The sequence below is a fragment of the Mobula birostris genome, chromosome 15 (assembly GCF_030028105.1).
Source record: "Mobula birostris isolate sMobBir1 chromosome 15, sMobBir1.hap1, whole genome shotgun sequence".
Lineage (NCBI taxonomy): Eukaryota > Metazoa > Chordata > Chondrichthyes > Myliobatiformes > Myliobatidae > Mobula > Mobula birostris.
The window spans coordinates 56395165-56414519 of NC_092384.1; the positions used below are offsets into that span (position 1 = coordinate 56395165).

The following is a 19355-nucleotide window of genomic DNA, read 5'->3' on the forward strand; positions in this document are numbered from 1 at the left end:
CCAACTTCTCCTTCCTCAATCAAGTCCACAATCAATTCCTTGGTCTTACTGATGTTGAGTGCAAGGTTGTTATGACACCACTCAACCAGCTGATCTACCTCACTCACGTACCCCTTGTCACCATCTGAGATTCTGCCAACAAGTCATCAACAAATTTATAGATGGCACTTACACTGTCCCTAGTCACACAGGCATGAGTAGAGTGGCAAACTAAATGCACATCACTGAGGTGTACCTGTGTTGATTGGCGGGGGGAGGAGATGTTACTTCTGATCTGCACTGACTGGTCTCTCGAAGTGGAAGTCAAGGATCCAGTTGCAGAGGGAGATAGAGGCCCAGATTTTGAAGCTTGTTGATTAGTTGCTCAATTAATTGCTGAGTATGCAAACCCTAGTCATGTAATTAAAATAAGGTTATTAGGCCATATGAATTACAGTGCAATACTAATCATTAAACAAAAGACCCAAATCTGTTAGAATGTAATTCTGTTACATACTAATAGATGCAGTCTCCATCAAGATGGTGACTCAGATTGAATTGTTTTCTTAAGTTTGTTGGGATGGTTTTGGGGACAAGGGAGTTAGAGAGTCAGGTTAGGTGTAAGAAAAGGGATGTGGAGGAGTTAGATGACAGGCCAGAATTTCTACCTCTGCTCCACACTTGAAAACCAGTGATGTGGCGTGAGTTGAATGACATCCACGTAAGTTGGGCTGGCAAGTGCTGTGAACAAAGAGCCGTGAGGATGAGGGCTGGTGGTCTGCCAGGTCAGCGATTTCCCCTGGGAATGGAAGTCCATGTGAGCAAGAGTCACAAGTGCCAGTGACCCCCTCGGTAGGCGACTCCAGAGTCTGAGGCTTGGAGTGCGGGATTCTGCCTTTGGCTAGTGCTGGGGTTGACAGAAACCCTTAGTTGCTAGGAAGTCCATAAGTCGAAGCATGATGGCAAAAGTCCTGGGTCTAGGAGTTTGTAGTCCTCTGGGGCTGTTGGACGCCCATTATTCATCAGTATATGGAGGCCCAGAGGCCCCTCCTCAGGTTGAAAAACTGTGGGTCAGTGGATGGTTGGGAGGGAGGAAAAGGGCTTGCTTTTGTTGTTCTGTTGCGTGTTGTATTCTGTGTTGTTCTGCCGAGCATTGTGAGCATGCTACTTTGGTGCAGGAATTTGTGGTGACACTTGCTGTCTGCCGCCAGCATATCCTTAGGTAGTGCTGGTTGTTAACGCAAACGGTAACCGTGAACCTGAATCTGACAGGTGCATCTGGCATAAGTCCAGCTCCAAATTTTGTTTGCATATGCATCCTGGGCTTTTCATTAATTCAAAGAGTGCTTGGAGGGGGCAGCTAAGGATATTGTCTGCATTTGGAAAATTGATAGAATTGGGAATATCCTGCCAGAATGTCGGTGATATAACGGTGAGGAGAAATCTCATTTTTAGGACAATCAACTTTACAATTGGTGACTGAACGAGTAACAGAGAGAAACGAAAAATCAAAGCATGCGTCGTTGAAACGGATCTCATCTCGCAGAAGTGTTTTATGTGGACGTAAAACAAAACTGTCACTGAGGCTTGGCCTAGTCTGACTCCACGTCTGCGATTTACTTTGTGTTGAAGCCGACCGCTTGGTGGCACTCAGCAGAGGGCCGAGGTCGTATAAATAGCGAATGGTTTGGGGTAGTCCAGACATTGAGTGCAGCCGCTGCTCACGGTCTGCCGACATCATGCAGTCGCTGTTTGGTGAAAATAAAAGGGAAACTCCAGAGGCAATCAAAACAGAAATTCAAGGTGAGGAAATACTGTGTATTGTAGAATGGACCAAGGTGATCAGTGGCGCAGTTTCATGTTTAAATACGTATATGCATTTGCATATGGTAGTTATTTGAAGTGTACTAAAATAGACGATCAACATCAATACTGCGTCGTAATGCAGGAACTGAGTGAAATTGATCACACACTGAGCTGTTGAGTCTGATTCAGCCACCGATTCCTCACAAACCTGTTTCACTTTTAAACCGTGCCGCTTTCTGTGAGAATTCAAACCCCGTCAAATTCTGAAGCGATAAATTGTTAGCAAGCATTAGTGGAGGACAGAAATAAACTCTTCAGGAAGGCGTAGCAATGTGTTTTTCTCTCTCTCCAGAGATTGTATGACTTACCGCCACTGCGCCGAAAATGAAAACATTCGCATTAAAAGTTGTCCTAATTTAAGGCTGTTCAAAAGCGAAAGCAGACAGTGGAAATAAAACGGCGCGCCACTTCCTTGCGAGGATTCTTTAGTTTTATCTGTAACACAAATGTTAGAACACCAACACAGCAAATTCTGGTTTCGCAACGTGATGAGATGATGTTAAAAATTCTTGTTATTGCGTCGTACGTGCATTTATAACTCATGTAAACTATAAATCTCAAGCTTTATCTAATAGTTTTCCTTGGAAGAGAAGACATCTGTGGAACTTAAGTTGAAACTGTCTTTTTGGATATGGATATGCCATTTCACTACTTTGTTTACTTTGTCTTGGGACTTTTGACATATCCTTGCAGGTATCAGGTCTGCTCCTTAAATGTTATTCACTAACAACAAAAGATTTTTTCGTTAAACGTTGTATTCTTAACTGAATGACAGAGGAGAACTTACCGTTGCTACATTGGGTGGGGGGGGGGAGGTGGAGGTTTGCTACTGATGCTGAGGAAGAAGAAAGGCGAAGAGAAAGACAAGCATGTTCTCCACAGATACAGTGGCCATGGAGTGACAGTTATGTAGGTGAGCTGGCAAAGTGTGAGAGGTGTTTGTATGTGAAACATACAATACAGATATAGTCTGCATTTGTAAAATTAATTAGTTGGCAATTATCCTGCCAGAACACTGGTGAGATCTGACCTGTAAAACTTAATAATGAAGAGAAATCTCATTCTTTTAATCAATTTTAAAACTGATGATTGAATGAGTAACAAAGAAACAAAAAGCAAAGCCTTCCAGTTGAAATGGATTGTATTGATGCAGAAGTGATAAACAAAACTGTCCCTGTGGCTTGGCCTGGTCTGACTCCAGAACTGTGATTTACTTTTGTGTTGAAGCCAACAGCCCAGTGGTGCTCAGCATGGGGGCGAGCTTGTACTAAAAGCTAATGGTTTGGGGTAGTCCGTTCATTGGGTGCAGTCACTGCCCAAGTTTCTGAGAGGAAATGGGATTATTGAGGCCCCAGCAGACAACACAGCAACAAAGTGCAGGGTATTAGTGATACTCAGAAATGCACAAAACATTCATGTGGTTATTGGTGCTGTGATCCATAAACCCAAGGAAAACTGAAGTTAGTTGGCATCAAAAGGAAAATATTCCATTGGTGAAATTCATACAAAGAATGATGGCCGAGGTTGTTGGAGGCCAATCCTCTCAGTTCCAGGACCTTATTGCAGGAGTTCCTTGGCTTTCACAAATGACTGTCACAAGGTAGGTGCTGGGAAGGGACCCAAATGCAAGACACAGACACTGAACTACTAGGAACAGGACTAGGATTATCAAGGTAGCAAGGTGTGACAGGAAGAAACGAAGCTGGACATGACACAGGCCCTGGACGAGACAAGGATTCAGGGCCTGGGCTAGGACTTGACTAGGATAGTGGAACCAGGACATGGAACTGGGAACTAGGAGCCTGGGCTTGGACTCCGAGCCAGAGACAAGGACCCAGAACCTGGGTCTTGACTCGGGCTCGGACCCCAGAACGAGGCGAGGAGATGAGGCTTGGGTATGGACTCCAAGCCAGAGACTGGGCAAGGACCCAGAACCTGGGACTTGACTTGGGCTCAACTCCAGAACTAGGCGAGGACAAGACATGGCTACAGGACAAGGAGAGGCAACAGGACAGGACGTAAGACCCCTGGAGAGAACAAGGGAACCCCTGCGCCAGGCTGGGCAAGGTACTCCTGGGCTGGGTGAGACACATGGACAAGACGAGAACACACAGCTGTGGCTTGGACAGGACAAGGTTCTTGGACATGGCTAGGACTGGACAAGACCCCAAAGCCTTGACTTGATCGAGGGAGAGACAGGAACGCAGAGCTTTGGTCGAGGGAGAGACAGGAACATGGAACACAGAGCCAGGACCCCTCCTTGGGTACAGGACATAGGGCCAGGACTCATTACACAAAATGCAGAATACAACAAGACAGTTCCCAACACTAGGTAGCAGCAAAGGCATGGACACAGAGACAGATCCCAACACTAGGTAGTGGCAAACAGCCAGACTCACCTAGTGAAGGCATGGACACAGAGACAGTTCAAAACAACAATAGTTCCTTATCTTGCTCCAGCAATGGAACTTGATGGCAGTGCAGACAAGGGCTGCAGGCACAGCAGGGCTCCAGGTGAGGCAACAGAAGGAAGAGAAAGGGAAGGACCTCAGACAGGGGGTTTGGACAGGAACAATCCAGCAGCCCAAGGCAGAATCCTGAAGCTATTTATGAAGCCAGCCTAAATGAGAATCAGCTTCCTCAACAGGAACTGGGGAAAACCAGAAAGCCTGGAATAAGGAGCATAGAACGGACCGTGAACCGGAATCCGGACTTCACGGACTGGACCATGACAATGACCTTCCTATCATGAGTCAGAGAAGAAACTGTTTACATACTGTTCAATTCCATTTACAAGTCCTCAGCAAAGGAAGCAATCCATGCTTCACACATCAAAGTTGCTGGTGAACGCAGCAGGCCAGGCAGCATCTCTAGGAAGAGGTACAGTCAACGTTTCGGGCCGAGACCCTTCGTCAGGACTAACTGAAGGAAGAGCCAGTAAGGGATTTGGAAGTGGGAGGGGGAGGGGGAGATCCAAAATGATAGGAGAAGACAGGAGGGGGAGGGATGGAGCCAAGCGCTGGACGGGTGATTGGCAAAAGGGATATGAGAGGATCATGGGACAGGAGGCCCAGGGAGAAGGAAAAGGGGGAGGGGGGGGGAAACCCAAAGGATGGGCAAGGGGTATAGTGAGAGGGACAGAGGGAGAAAAAGGAGAGAGAGAGAAAGAAGGTGTGTATCTAAATAAGTAACAGATGGGATACGAGGGGGAGGTGGGGCATTACGGAAGTTTGAGAAGTCAATGTTCATGCCATCAGGTTGGAGGCTACCCAGACGGAATATAAGGTGTTGTTCCTCCAACCTGAGCGTGGCTTCATCTTTATGGTAGAGGAGGCCGTGGATAGACATATCAGAATGGGAATGGGATGTGGAATTAAAATGTGTGGCCACTGGGAGATCCTGCTTTCTCTGGTGGACAGAGCGTAGGTGTTCAGCAAAACGATCTCCCAGTCTGGGTCGAGTCTCGCCAATATATAGAAGGCCACATCGGGAGCACCGGACACAGTATATCACTCCAGCCGACTCACAGGTGAAGTGTCACCTCACCTGGAAGGACTGTCTGGGGCCCTGAATGGTGGTAAGGGAGGAAGTGTAAGGGCATGTGTAGCACTTGTTCTGCTTACAAGGGTAAGTGCCAGGAGGGAGATTGGTGGGGAGGGGTGGGGGAGGGGTACGAATGGACAAGGGAGTCACTTAGGGAGCGATCCCTGCGGAAAGGGGGGGGGGAGGGAAAGATGTGCTTAGTGGTGGGATCCCTTTGGAGGTGGCGGAAGTTACGGAGAATAATATGTTGGACCCGGAGGCTGGTGGGGTGGTAGGTGAGGACCAGGGGAACTCTATTCCTAGTGGGGTGGTGGGAGGATGGAGTGAGAGCAGATGTACGTGAAATGGGGGAGATGCGTTTGAGAGCAGAGTTGATGGTTGAGGAAGGGAAGCCCCTTTCTTTAAAAAAGGAGGACATCTCCCTCATCCTGGAATGAAAAGCCTCATCCTGAGAGCTGATGCGGCGGAGACAGAGGAATTGTGAGAAGGGGATGGCATTTTTGGTGAGAAGAGAGGGTGAGAAGAGGAATAGTCCAGATAGCTGTGAGAGTCAGTAGGCTTATAATAGACATCAGTCGATAAACTGTCTCCAGAGATAGAGACAGAAAGATCTAGGAAGGGGAGGGAGGTGTCGGAAATGGACCAGGTAAACTTGAGGGCAGGGTGAAAGTGGGAGGCAAAGTTAATGAAGTCAACGAGCTCAGCATGCATGCAGGAAGCAGTGCCAATGCAGTCATCAATGTAGCGAAGGAAAAGTGGGGGACAGATACCAGAATAGGTTTGGAACATAGATCGTTCCACAAAGCCAACAAAAAGACAGGCATAGCTAGGACCCATACGGGTGCCCATAGCTACACCTTTAGTGTGGAGGAAGTGGGAGGAGCCAAAGGAGAAATTATTAAGAGTAAGGACTAATTCCGCTAGATGGAGCAGAGTGGTGGTAGAGGGGAACTGATTAGGTGTGGAATCCAAAAAGAAGCAGAGAGCTTTGAGACCTTCCTGATGGGGGATGGAAGTATATAGGGACTGGACATCCATGGTGAAAATAAAGTGGTGCGGGCCAGGGAACTTAAAATCATTGAAAAGATTCAGAGTGCGAGAAGTGTCACGAGCATAGGTAGGAAAGGATTGAACAAGGGGGATAAAACCGTGTCGAGGTATGCAGAAACGAGTTCGGTGGGGCAGGAGCAAGCTGAGACAATAGGTCTGCCAGGACAGGCAGGTTTGTGGATATTGGATAGGAGGTAGAAACGGGAAGTGTGGGGTGTGGGAACTATAAGGTTGGTAGCAGTGGATGGGAGATCTCCATGCTGCTTGCAGCAAGATCTGGCTGATACTGAGGCCAATGAGACACGTAGAAATCACCCACACAGAGCCAACCAAAGCTTAAAGTAAATTTATTATCAAAGTGCAGGTGGTTCCATGTACAACCTTGAGATCCATTTTCTTATGGGTATACTCAATAAATCCTTAGAATAATAACCATAACAGAATCAATGAAAGCCCACACCAGCTTGTGTATTCAACCAGTGTGCAAGAGATAATAAACTGTGCAAGTACAAAAAGAAAGAAATAAGCTATAAATGTCGAGAACATGAGATGAAGATTCTTTGCCAGGGAACATTTCAGTGATGGGGCTAGTGAAGTTGAGTGAAGTTATCCCCTTTGGTTCAAGAGCCTGATGGTTGAGGGGTAATAACTGTTCCTGAACCTGGTGGTGTGAGTCTTTCTGATGGTAGCATCAAGAAGAGAACATGTCCTGGATGGTGGGAGTCCTTGGTGATGGATGCTGCTTTCTTGCAACAGCGTTTCATGTAGATGTGCGCCATATTGGGGAGAGCTTCACCCATGATTGACTGGGCTATATCCGCTGCTTTTTCCGTTCAAGGGCATTGGTTTTTCATACCAGTCTGTGATTCAACTGGTCAACATACTCTCCACTACACATCTATAGAAGTTTGTCAAAAGTTTTAGATGGCATGCCAAATTTTTGCAAACTCCTAAGAAAGTAGGGGCGCTGCTTACTTTCTTTGTACCTGTTGGGCCCAGGACAGGTCCTCTGAAATAATAACACTGAGATGGTGAGTGAACTAATGTCTAGATTTAAGATTTACTTATCACATGTACTTCAAAACCTGCAGTGAATGTGTCGTTTTCAGTAACAACCAACACCTAAAGGTTTGCTGGGTGTGGCTCACAAGTGTCACCGCACATTCCAGTGCCAACAAAGCATGCCCGCGATGTTCAGCAGAACAACACAGAGAGCAACAATAAAAAGAAAACAAATCAACCAAAGCAAAGCAAGTCCACTGCTCACTCCCCCCTCACCCAGCCACTGACTATTTCTATACGGAAGTCTAACTGCCCCACCTTGACATTCAATGGCCTTAACATTGTGAAATCCTTCAACAAGAGGATCAGCTACATTTACACATTGACTCAAAGAGCAGATTGGAAGCTGCCTCTGTTCTGAAGAAGAATTCACTTCCCAAGATTGTAAAGCCTTTTCACCAACTACAAGGCACAAGTCAGCAGTGTGGTAGTAAACTCTCTACTTGCCTGAGTGAGTGCAACTCTGGTCATTGTCAAGGAATTGGATACTGTCCTGTCCAAAGCAGTCATCCACTATCACAAACATTCATTCCCTTCACCACCAGAACTTATTGCTGTGATACACAAAATCCATCTGCTTGATTAAAGTGGCTTTGCTAAAACACCAGGAAGTGAGATTCTGTAACATTGGGTTGAAAGGTCAGTGTAACATTGTGCACCAAAGGGGCCTGTAGGAAAGGAAAGGTACGTCGCATCCGGAGTTTCTTCAGTTAGCGGACGATTTCCCTCTACGTCTCTCTGACGTAGTGGGGAATTGTGTACGAGGCAAGTTACAGCAGTGGTTTGTACTGAGCTGTAATTGTTATGTTTTGTAATTCCAAGACATAAAAATAAAAACAAAGGAGCCCAAGAGTTGTGAATCTTGTGTTTTTTTTTACTTTCAAGTGAGGTGTGTGCACTTGTGAGGGGGCGGCATAATGATGTACCTTTTACATACTTTTACATATGTAAATTATTTAAATGAACAAGAATGCTTTATCAAACAATATATCTACAAGCAACACACAGAAAATGCAGGAGGAACTCAGCAGGTCTCCTAATTTGCGTCAGGTCTCCAATATACAGGAAGCCACACTGGGAGTACCAACACTGTATATGATCCCAACAGACTCACGGGTGAAGCGTTGCCTCACCTGGAAGGACTGTTTGAGGCCCTGAATGGTAGTGAGGGAAGGTATAGGGGCAGGTATAGAACTTGTTCTGCTTGCAAGGATAAGTGCCAGGAAGGAGATCAGTGGGGAGGGACGAATTTACAAGGGAGTTGTGTAGGAAGCAATCCATGCTGAAAAGAGAAAGTGGGGGGGGTGAGGAAAAGATGTGATTGGTGGTGGGATCCCATTGGAGATGGCGGACGTTATGGAGAATTACGTGCTGGGCGCGGAGCCTGGAGGAGTGATAGGTGAGGACAAGCGGTACCCTGTCCCTGGTGGGGTGGCGGGAGGATGGGCTGAGAGCAGAAGCACATGAAATGGAAGAGATGTGGATAAGAGCAGCATTGATGGTGGAGGAAGGGAAGCCCTTTTCATTGAAGAAGGAGGACATCACCTTTGTTCTGGAATGAAAAGCCTCATCCTGCGAGCAGATGTGGTGGGAGAAGGGGATGGCATTTCCTTTTGACTTTTGGAAAACCACCTCACACTGCTTTGTCAATTGTCATTTCTTCTCGATCTGTGGTAATGAGGTCAGGGGGCGTTCTCCATTGCCATTTCTTCCTGATCTGTAGAAATGAGTTCAAGGGGTGGAGCACAGTAGCCAGATTTGGCAGGAAACAACTATAGTAATTGACAAATCCTAAAAAGGATCATTAATGTGACAGGTACTTTGGCCCTGGGACATCCACCACTGCTTGAATTTTCTCACCTCACTTGTGTACTAATTGTGCATCAATGGTGTGACCACAGTAAGTGATGAATTTGTTAAAGAATTCACACTTGTTGCATCGTTCTCTGAGCTCATAATTTTCTAATTTTATTAAACACTGTCTTGAGATTTTGGAGATGTTCCTTGTCATCCTAATCAGTAACAATGGTGTCATCCAGGTGACACTGTGAGCCTGGACAGCTTTGCAGCACCTGCTCCATAGCTTCCTGCCAGAGTGCAGGTGCAGATGCTACTCCAAAAAAAAGCCTATTATAGCGATAATGTCCGATATACAGGAGGCCACACTGGGAGCACCAGATATAGATGACCCCAACAGGTGCATTAAGGAAATCTTAATACATTGTTCTGCCAATTTAGAGAGTTTGAAGATTCCATGCATGATACTATCTGAGGGGTGGATATACCAGTGTCATCTCTCTGCACTGTCTAGCCAAGGTGAAGCAAAGAAGTTAAGGACCACAGAGGCTGAGTTGTATGCACGAGAAACCATCAAGAGGTAGAAGGTGAGAGGTGATGACTTTCTTGCTTGAAAAAGTCAGCAGAGGATGGGAAAAGTCCGATGTCTGATGAGCCAAAATGAGAACTGTGGTGCAGAGAAGAGCATGTGGAGTTAAGCAGATGGGAAATAATAAGACAAATAATGGGTATTTTGGAAAACAATAGAAACTTTTAATTACTGGACTGGAGTTAATGAAGTTTTGGCTCACGTTAAGCTCTTGTGAGATATAATCAATGTTGAAATGCATGTTATGAACTTGATCAGTGATCATATATAAATACAGCAGTTCTTTAATGCACTATCTGTTGTAAATAGTTTGTATACATTTATAATGGTTTGTTATATTTTGTAAAGGGAAAGCAGTATAGTATACATTGAATGTGTACATACCTTTGAAACTGAATTACATGTTATCGATTGTAATATGTTGTCTTATCAACTGTTGCTGTTTGCTATCAGTAAAGAATGCTTAAGTGAAAGCTCCAGACATTGATATAGAAGAGTTTTTAGATGTGACAGAAAAAATTATTTAAATGTTACTTTGGGATTGCTTGCTATTAAGCAATAGGATTGGACATACAGGCTAATCCAGCCCTCCACTATTACACACTCTACTTGAACACTGCCTAATTGTGCCACTGTCCGAGTCCTTGGCACAACGCTCATTGCTGAGTATGGCACTCTTCTCAGATGCATCCAAGACAATGCATGATGCTCATTTCACCTGCCTCTTAAAGAATATTATCTGTTTCCCTGGCTTTGCTGCTGTCCATGTTGGGCTATTGGTTTGGGTTGATGGTGGATCTGGGGATTTACATATAGAATGTTACTGAATAGATTGCTGTCATGATGCTGCACATTTCAGTCTCTGATACATTCACAAAGCAGCAGAGACCATCGTTGGCATTGTAGCAATCATTCTATGTGGTTAGAGATTAACAGAGAATTCCCACTGAGACTACCTGCCTGTGAATTTTGTTTTCATTTATTGGTTGGCAAATCGGTTTCTGGATGTGTAGTTTGCTTTCACGTGACAGGTGCACAAAATCCAGATGGGTAAAAGGTCGAGGTCATCATTTATACTAGTTAAAATCTTCAGATACAGTGAAACATTACCAACACACAAAGATAAACTGTCAGTGGTGCTAAACTCCTGTGCTTTCTTTTTGAATGAGATATAATGCTTGTTTTAGAGAAGCCTGCATTGCAGAAAAGTTTTATTTTAATGTAACTTCTAGGTTCTTTCTGTAGGGCAGAATGTTTATATTTTTATGGAGCTTGTAAATCATTTATACGAGAATCACTATGGGAAAGCAGAAACGTGCAAATATAAAAGTTCTAAATTGCTGAAAATTTATTATACATTTTGAACTAATCTGATCAGCATCACTTTAAGCAAGTGATATAATTTCTATTTCATACAAATCCATTTTTTAAAATCAACACACTTTGTCTGTTCATAGGATTGAGGGCCTCCATCAGTCAGAATTGACTGTGGACAATGTGTCCTAGCTGTCTAGGTATGCATGCCTGGGCAGTATAGTGTGGAGAGCAAGCTGATGCCCATGTAGCAAGCTCCCTTCTCCACGCAACTAATGAATCCAAACGAACAGCAGAGACCAATACAGTTTGGCACCAGCAGCATCGCAGAAGTTGCCAGCCAGCATTGAGCTCAACGTAGGGACTCCAGTTCCGGATTTTTCTCTCGGGGTTTACTCCCGAAGCCTTCCCCATGAGTGAGTATAGCCACAAGGCAACGGAGGTTTGAGATCAGAGTTTTCCTTCTAGATGAGCTGACAACCATGGCTGACAAGCCCCATCTGCCCGAAGCGACTGATTTTAGGGTACCAGTAACCCGCTTTTGCCAGCAATATTACTTTCCAGCAATAACATTCTTTTTGAACAAAAGACAGGTCACTGATTTAAAATGTATGAGTATAAACATTAGGTTGGACAAATCTGGACCATGTAAGGTAGAGAGGATCAGACTAAGGTTATAATGTTGATAGAAGATAAGCTAGGTTTGTATTGTAGCTGTCAGCAATTACACTTTTTCCTGTTGCAAGTTTGCATTAGAAAAGGAAGGAGGTGTGTGCTTAAGCAATGAGATGAGATAGGGCAAGATTAGGAATTTTTAAAACAAAAATCAGAAATTCTTCTGGTTCCCTGTTCATTCACTGTGCTGTATAATCAGAGGCTGTGTGAAACTCTGATACCGAAGCAAACATTATAATCTGGGAATTCTGCAGCCAGATTCTCTGTTCTTAAAGAACATATAGCAAACATCAGATACCTCTTAACAGGCAGAGTTGAAGTATCAGTGTTTCAGCCCAAGAGTTAAAGGGCCCACATCTTACCTGTGAATGATGCTCCTATATGCTAGACACTCAGAGGTACGACCACACAATTCCATGAGGAAATCTGTGTTGCTGTCTCGATGAGCTACAAATACATTGCTGTATTTTCAGTATGTAGCCCAGAGGCTGACACTATTCTCCTTCTTCTGAGAACGGTTTAAACTTCCGTCTGTGATGTGGCACGTTTGCAATTGTGGGGTCCTACTATGGGCCAAAGCATCCGACCTCATCAGTCCATTGTACAGCCAACAAAACATCTATTTAAAGACCAGAGAAAACAAAAACGACAACAACTTCTCTCAATAAAACCAGGTTAATGTAACTGGAACAATCCTCTACTCCCTGCTTTTTCGGAAGACGCTGCTCTGCTTTTCCTGGGGGGAGAAATTGGTATAATTTCCATATCATCAGTTTTTTAAAGGTAAATGTAGAACGTTCACTGTACAGTAGATTTTGTTGTGACTCAGGTGGCCTATGCAACAACTACCTCAATAGTTTATGTTCTAGTCAATAAATTCCAAGTTTATCTTAATATGCATGCTGTATTACTTCCAGTGCATTGAATTTCCTTGATATGATTCTCTAAATAAAAAAACTGATAAATATAAAATAAGGAATTATTTTAATGGATTTTTATTTTAACTGTAAATAGGTGAAATACCAAAATGGCTGCAAGGTGTTCTCATCCGAAATGGACCTGGCATGCATAAGATTGGAGACACTGTTTACAACCATTGGTTCGATGGGTTATCCTTGCTACATAGCTTCACCTTTGAAAATGGTATGTGAATTTAATGTATAAATCAGAATCAGGTTTAACATCACTATCATATGTTGTGAAATAGGACATGGGTAGGAACTGTTTGGAGGGATATGGGACAAATTGGATTAGCTTAGTTGGCCACCTTGGTATGGATGAGTCAAATCAATGGGCCTGTTTCCCTGTTATAATTATGACTTTATCACAATCCATTTCTTTAGTTATGTGTTCTTTAAGGAAGTAAACAGGATCTGCCAAGTCTTGTGTCTTAAATATCATCTTTTTATATTAAAAAAAATTCCATTGTGAAGTAACTCTTTATTTCATATAGTTCAATTGTGGTGCAACTCAAAATAGATATGGGGTTTATAATGCTATTAGCAATGTAACCAAAGCTTAATGTTTTCATTGTGCATTTTGATATTTGTAGTTTGATTTGGTAGTAGCACATCGGAGGAGATGTGATCCCTCATAGAGCAAATGAGGAGAAGTTGCAGAAGTGTGATAATAAGCCTTTGTAATGAGATGAAGTACACATGAGGTTTGCAAGTAGAGGCCTTTGCTGTTCAGTGTGCCATAATTCACCAGAGAAATGCTGTTGGAAACTATTTTACTTCTTGTATTCGTACTCATGCTTGTTCTCTGATGAAGCCATCAAAGGAGTTTTACGTTTTCATTTGCTTTAGCTATAATCAGAAAGAAAGTGTTAACTTCAACTTTAAGTGAGAATGAAGGAAGCCAATATTAGCAAAAAGCAAATAATGAAGTGATCTTACCAAGGTGTCCATCAGCATTTCAGTGTGTTTTCTACACATGCTCATTTAAAGGAATTTATCCTTCAATATTCCAAAATTATCAAGGACACGACCCACCCAGCCAACACACTTTTCGTCCCTCTTCCCTCCGGGAGAAGGCTCAGGAGCTTGAAGACTCGTACAGCCAGATTTGGGAACAGCTTCTTTCCAACTGTGATAAGACTGCTGAACGGATCCTGACCCGGATCCGGGTCGTACCCTTCAAATATCCGGACCTGCACTACCTTACTTTCCATTTTTCTATTTTCTATTTATGATTTATAATTTAAATTTTTAATATTTACTATCGATTTGTAATCCAGGGAGCGGGAAGCGCAGAATCAAATATCGCTGTGATGATTGTATGTTCTAGTATCAGTTGTTTGGCGACAATGAAGTATAAAGAATATGTGAGGTGCTATTTTGAAAATAAGACTAAACGCTAAAACTCCAGGAAAATGGATGTCAGTTACTCACTCCAAAGGAAAGCTGGAGAAGTAAATGCATTTGAAGCAAGAACATGACTGGCTTCAAGTGAATAAATATAATTTGCACCATTTCTGTTTATTGGCATTTAACCTTTTATTAGGATGGATATTAGTTATTCCAAAATTTAAATTGAACGTAATACCACTGATTGTAGCAGAATTCAAAGTGGTACAATTGTAGTAGGCCATAGAATCCAACGCATTATGTTAAATGTTAACTTTCCAAATCGAGATTGAAAATTTGAAAGTATTTTGCTACAAACCACAATGTTTGCCAGCTTTTGTATTCTTAAATTCAGGTGAGGTGTTCTACAGAAGCAAATATCTCCAAAGTGATACCTACAAGCGTAATATAGAAGCCAATAGGATTGTCGTGTCAGAGTTCGGCACAATGGCTTATCCAGACCCATGCAAGAATATTTTTTCCAAGTAAGAAATGAAATACTAACACTTCCTAATTCACTTAATTTTAATCGGTACAATGCAACTAGAAAACTGCAGCTCAGAAGAATTTTGACTAGAGCAACTTAAAATTAATTATATTGCCCATCTCTCCTTGTGATCTTAGAACTTCGTGATTCAAAGATATCTACTCTTCTCCCTGAAAAGCAAGCAAAAAAAATAATGTGTACAAGAATCCTCATCAAAAACTGTTCTCCCAACGTCCTTTCACTTTCTTAATGTTGATTTTCAATTAACTATCAGTTTCCTAACAAGAGACAGTTACGTATTTACTATTTCAAAGTTCTTCCCAATTGTAAAAAATTCTACTCAATATCCCCATTTATTCTATATTCCTGTGTGATTAGTTCCAGCATTTTAAACATTTTCTTCAAATTCTGATCTCCCAATCCTGGGCCATTTTTAGTTAGCCTGCACTAAACACCTCAGTAACACATGTACCTCTTTCAACTCAGCCTTCACATGACCTGATAAATTGTTGTTTAAATTCGTAATTATATAATGCTGCTGTGCCTCTGCCTTTATTTACAAAACAGCAGATTCCTCTGGTTTAACACGCACAAGATGCTGGAGGAACTCAGGAGGTCAGGCAGCATCTGTGGTAGAAGCAATGAAAGCATGGACTATTTCCTAAATGGAGCAAATTCATAAATCAGTAGTGCTAAGGGTCTTGGGGGTTCTTGTGCAGGAGTTCCTAGAGGTTAATTTGCAGATTGAGTTGGTGGTAAGGAAGGAAAATGCAACTTCAGCATTCATTTCAGGAAGACTAGAATACAAAAGCAAGAACATGACGCTGAGGCTTTTTGAGGCATTGGTCAGACTGCACTTGGAGTATTGAGTGCATGATTGGGCCCCTTTTCTTCGAAAGGATTTGCTTCTATCGGAGAAGTCCAGAGGAGTATCACGAGAATGATCCTGGGAATGAAAGACTTAATGTATAAGGAGTGTTTGTTGGCTCAGGGCCTGTACTCGGTGGAGTTTAGAAGAATGAGGGGGAAACCAATCAAAGATTGGAAGAACAAACATGAGAAAATCTGCAGATGCTGGAAATCCAACCAACATAGCAGGCCAGGCAACATCCTTGGAAAAGAATACAGTCAATGTTTTGGCCCAAAACGTCGACTGTACTTGTACCGGAGAGAGTTACTGGTAGATACAAAGCAGCTTCTTTATTCGACAAAACAAGGTACAGCAGGCATCATATGGAGACGTTTTCAGTGGAAAGGTCTGCTGGCCCAACGTGAGGCTCAATATTTATTTGCTGAACACAAAGGACAATTCCATATTTACAAAGTATAGACAATGCTTTCTTTTGAAGCTACATACAAACTTCAAACCTTTTGATTCGCATCCATCCCACAGATGCCAGCATTGTCTGGACTGGGATTCACAGCTTTTAGGAATGCATTGTTCCAAATTAAATCCACAATACATTTTCAAGGAACAGAAGACTGGTAGCCAAAGCCATTTGCCAAATGTAAATGACCTAAACCCAAAACCACTCTAACAGTACTCCTTTCCATAGATGCTGCCTAGCCTACTGAGTGCCTCTAGTATTTTGTGTGTGTTGCTCGAATATCGAAAGGCCTAGATGGAGTAGATGTCTCCTCTATTTGGGGAGTCTAGGACCAGAGAATACAGTTTCAGAATAGAACAGAGATGAGGAGGAATTTCTTTAGCCAAAGGATGGGGAATCTGTGGAATTCATTGTCACAGATTGCTATGAAGGCCAAGTTATCGAGTATATTTAAAGCAGAGGTTGATAGGTTCTTGATTTGTAAGGGTGTCAAAGGTTACACGGACAAAGCAGGAGAATGGGGTTGAGAGGGATAATAAATCAGCCATGATGGAATGGTGGAGCAGACTTGATGGACTGAATGGCCTAATTCTGCTCTTATATCTTATGGTCTTATGGAATAAACAGATAGTAGGGACCCTTCATTACTCCTCAGCATCTTGTGTGTTTGTGTGCTACTCTGGATTTCCAGCATATCCTGAATCTCTTTGTCTCTAATTCCACTGGCTTTCCTTTTAAGTTTCCAACACTTTCCCTGTTCAGGGCACCAGTTAGCCAGCTCATTGCCCACACCTTCTCGAACTTGCAGATAGCCATTCCGAGCTGCATAGCTCAGTAGTGCACTTCTGGAAGGACTGTTCAAATCATCAGAACATAAGCAGTTTTACTTTATCTGTTCATTGAGAGACAAAATAAATGAGCATTGATTATGAATTGCTAGTCCATTTTATTGTTTTCAAACTATTCTGCAAATTTCATCCAGGTTAAAATGATCTATTTAAAACAAGGGGAAATATTGTTCTATTGAGATGAATCACTTCCTGTAGTCCTAGTGAAATCTGTTGAACCCAACTCTGTTTTTTCAACTGTAGTCATCTTTCATGTTCACATATTTCCACTTCAACTAGTCATCCGAATCATTGTTTGGAATGTCTTCAGGCGACTCATACACATGACATCTGTGATCTGCTGATATCTACGTAATCTGTTATTTCTTAAAAGTATCTTTGCTAACATTATCAAACTGACTGACATCCCTTTCTAAATTCTGAGCCGGCTGCCCTTGGCCGGCCTTTATATTTCTGGATTTTTTCTTAACCTTATTTCATTCACAGTTCCTAACAGCTTCATGCAACTGTCATTAGACTTTCTGGCTTCTGCCCCCTTTCCTTTCCAGCCTTGCCTCGAAACATCGACAGTTCATTTCCCTCCATGGATGCTGCTTGCCCTGCTGAACTCCTCCAGCATTCCATGTGTGTTGCTCAAGATCTCCAGCATCTACAAGAATCTGATGTTGCGACGCTGGATCTATTAGTCTGTAATCAGTCAGTTTTCCCTTCTCATTTTGTATGAACAAGGTTGAGTTTCCATTCATGTGAAGAAGTTTGAAATACACTCGAAAATTATCATTGGAGCATCTGAGTGGACTATTACTGATTTCTTTCAACAATCTGAAGTGGATGAATTAATGATGAATAACTTGGCTATTTTAATTTCCACTAATTATTTTCCAAAACCAATTCATTTCAATGGGCATCTCCATAAATTGTTACATTGTAACCTGACTCAAAATAAGAAAGGCATTCATTAAATGTAAGCAATAACTTTTTAAAAAAAATTTACAGGGCGTTTTCCTACCTTGCACATGCTATTCCTGACTTCACTGATAATTGTTTGATTAACATAATCAAATATGGTGATAATTTCTATGCTTCATCGGAGGTTAACTACATCAGAAGAATTGACCCAAGGTCACTTGACACATTGGAAAAGGTGAGATTCTTGTATATTTGTGAATTTTGTGGCAATTGTGATGATGCTGGAAGTAAGGTTTTCATTTTACCTGTCCAAACATGTTCCTGTGCTTTAGACCGCATGACAGGAGCAGAATTAGGCCACAGGGCCCATTGGGTCTGCTCCACCATTCCTTCATGGCTGATTTATTATCCTTCTCAACCCCATTCTCCTGCCTTCTCCCCATAACCTTTGATGCCCTAACAAACTAGGAACCTACCAACCTCTGCTTTAAATATACCCAATGACTTGGACTCCACAGCCATTTCTGGCAATGAATTCCACATATTCAGCGTCCACAGTTAAAAAATAAACTCTATGATATATACATCAAACGTGTGATGAGGTATTATATGAGTGATGAACTTTCGAATTTCGGAAGCTGGGATACCACATTGAATGTTCAGTACATGTTTCTTAGAACAAAGTACTCTTCTGAGACGCTCTAGATATCTTTACATTTTAACAATAACAAGGAATAGTTGTGCACTAAAGTATAATGTTTGTGGAGCTGCCAATTCTACATGATTCCCTTGTCAGAAAGGGAGGAGAGCAGGGTTCTTTAGCATTTTACTCCATTTCACGACCGTTTTCCAATGAAGATACAAAGAACAATTCAGCTCCCTTTTTTCATATAACTCCTTCTTTCACTTCTGTCTCTGTAGGGGAGAGTGTCTAAGTTTTATTCTATAGAACATAGTAAAGAACAGGATAGTAACAGGTTATTTGGCCCATTATGACTATGCTAACCATGATGTAAAATGAGGCTAATTCCATCCCCCTGCATTGGTCTTGTACAGCACCTCTTCATTACCTGCCTGTTCATTACCAGCCAGTCCTGAAGCAGGCTGTCAGCCCACAGTGTCAACTGTTTATTCCTTTCCATAGATACTGCCTGACCTGCTGAGTTCCTCCACTACTTTGTGTATGTTGCTCTGAATTTCCAGCATCTGCAGAATCTTGTTTGTCTGCTAACTGCCTGAAAAACAACACTAATGTATTGGCTTCGCCATCGCCCCTAACACCTTGTTCTATGACTCTCTGAGTAAAACAAAAAATAAATTACCTCATACATCCCTCTTAAACTTTCCCCTTCCTACCCTTAAAGCCATGATGACAGTTCCATCTCGGGTTAAAAACCAACTATCTACCCTACTTGTGCCTGACATAATTTTATATATTTCTGACAAGTTTGTTCAATCTGTTTATATTTCACATGCTGTAATATAGAAAACACCTTGGGAAATTTAAACTTTATGTTTGAGATCTGAGGCCTCCATCGTTCAGAGTTGACCATACAATAT

General features: G+C 42.4%; 1 protein-coding gene across 3 annotated transcripts in view; it reads left to right on the plus strand.

The window, feature by feature from the left end:
- The first annotated feature begins 1644 nt into the window (after positions 1-1644).
- Positions 1645-19355, plus strand: part of LOC140210672 (beta,beta-carotene 15,15'-dioxygenase-like) — a 37579-nt gene continuing 19868 nt past the window's right edge. For all 3 annotated transcript variants that reach the window (XM_072279848.1, XM_072279847.1, XM_072279849.1), the window contains exons 1-4: positions 1645-1782; positions 12890-13018; positions 14579-14708; positions 17883-18030. In XM_072279848.1, coding sequence (XP_072135949.1) covers positions 1662-1782; positions 12890-13018; positions 14579-14708; positions 17883-18030 — 528 coding nt within the window. In that variant the 5' untranslated portion in view covers positions 1645-1661. The remainder of the gene's footprint in view (positions 1783-12889; positions 13019-14578; positions 14709-17882; positions 18031-19355) is intronic.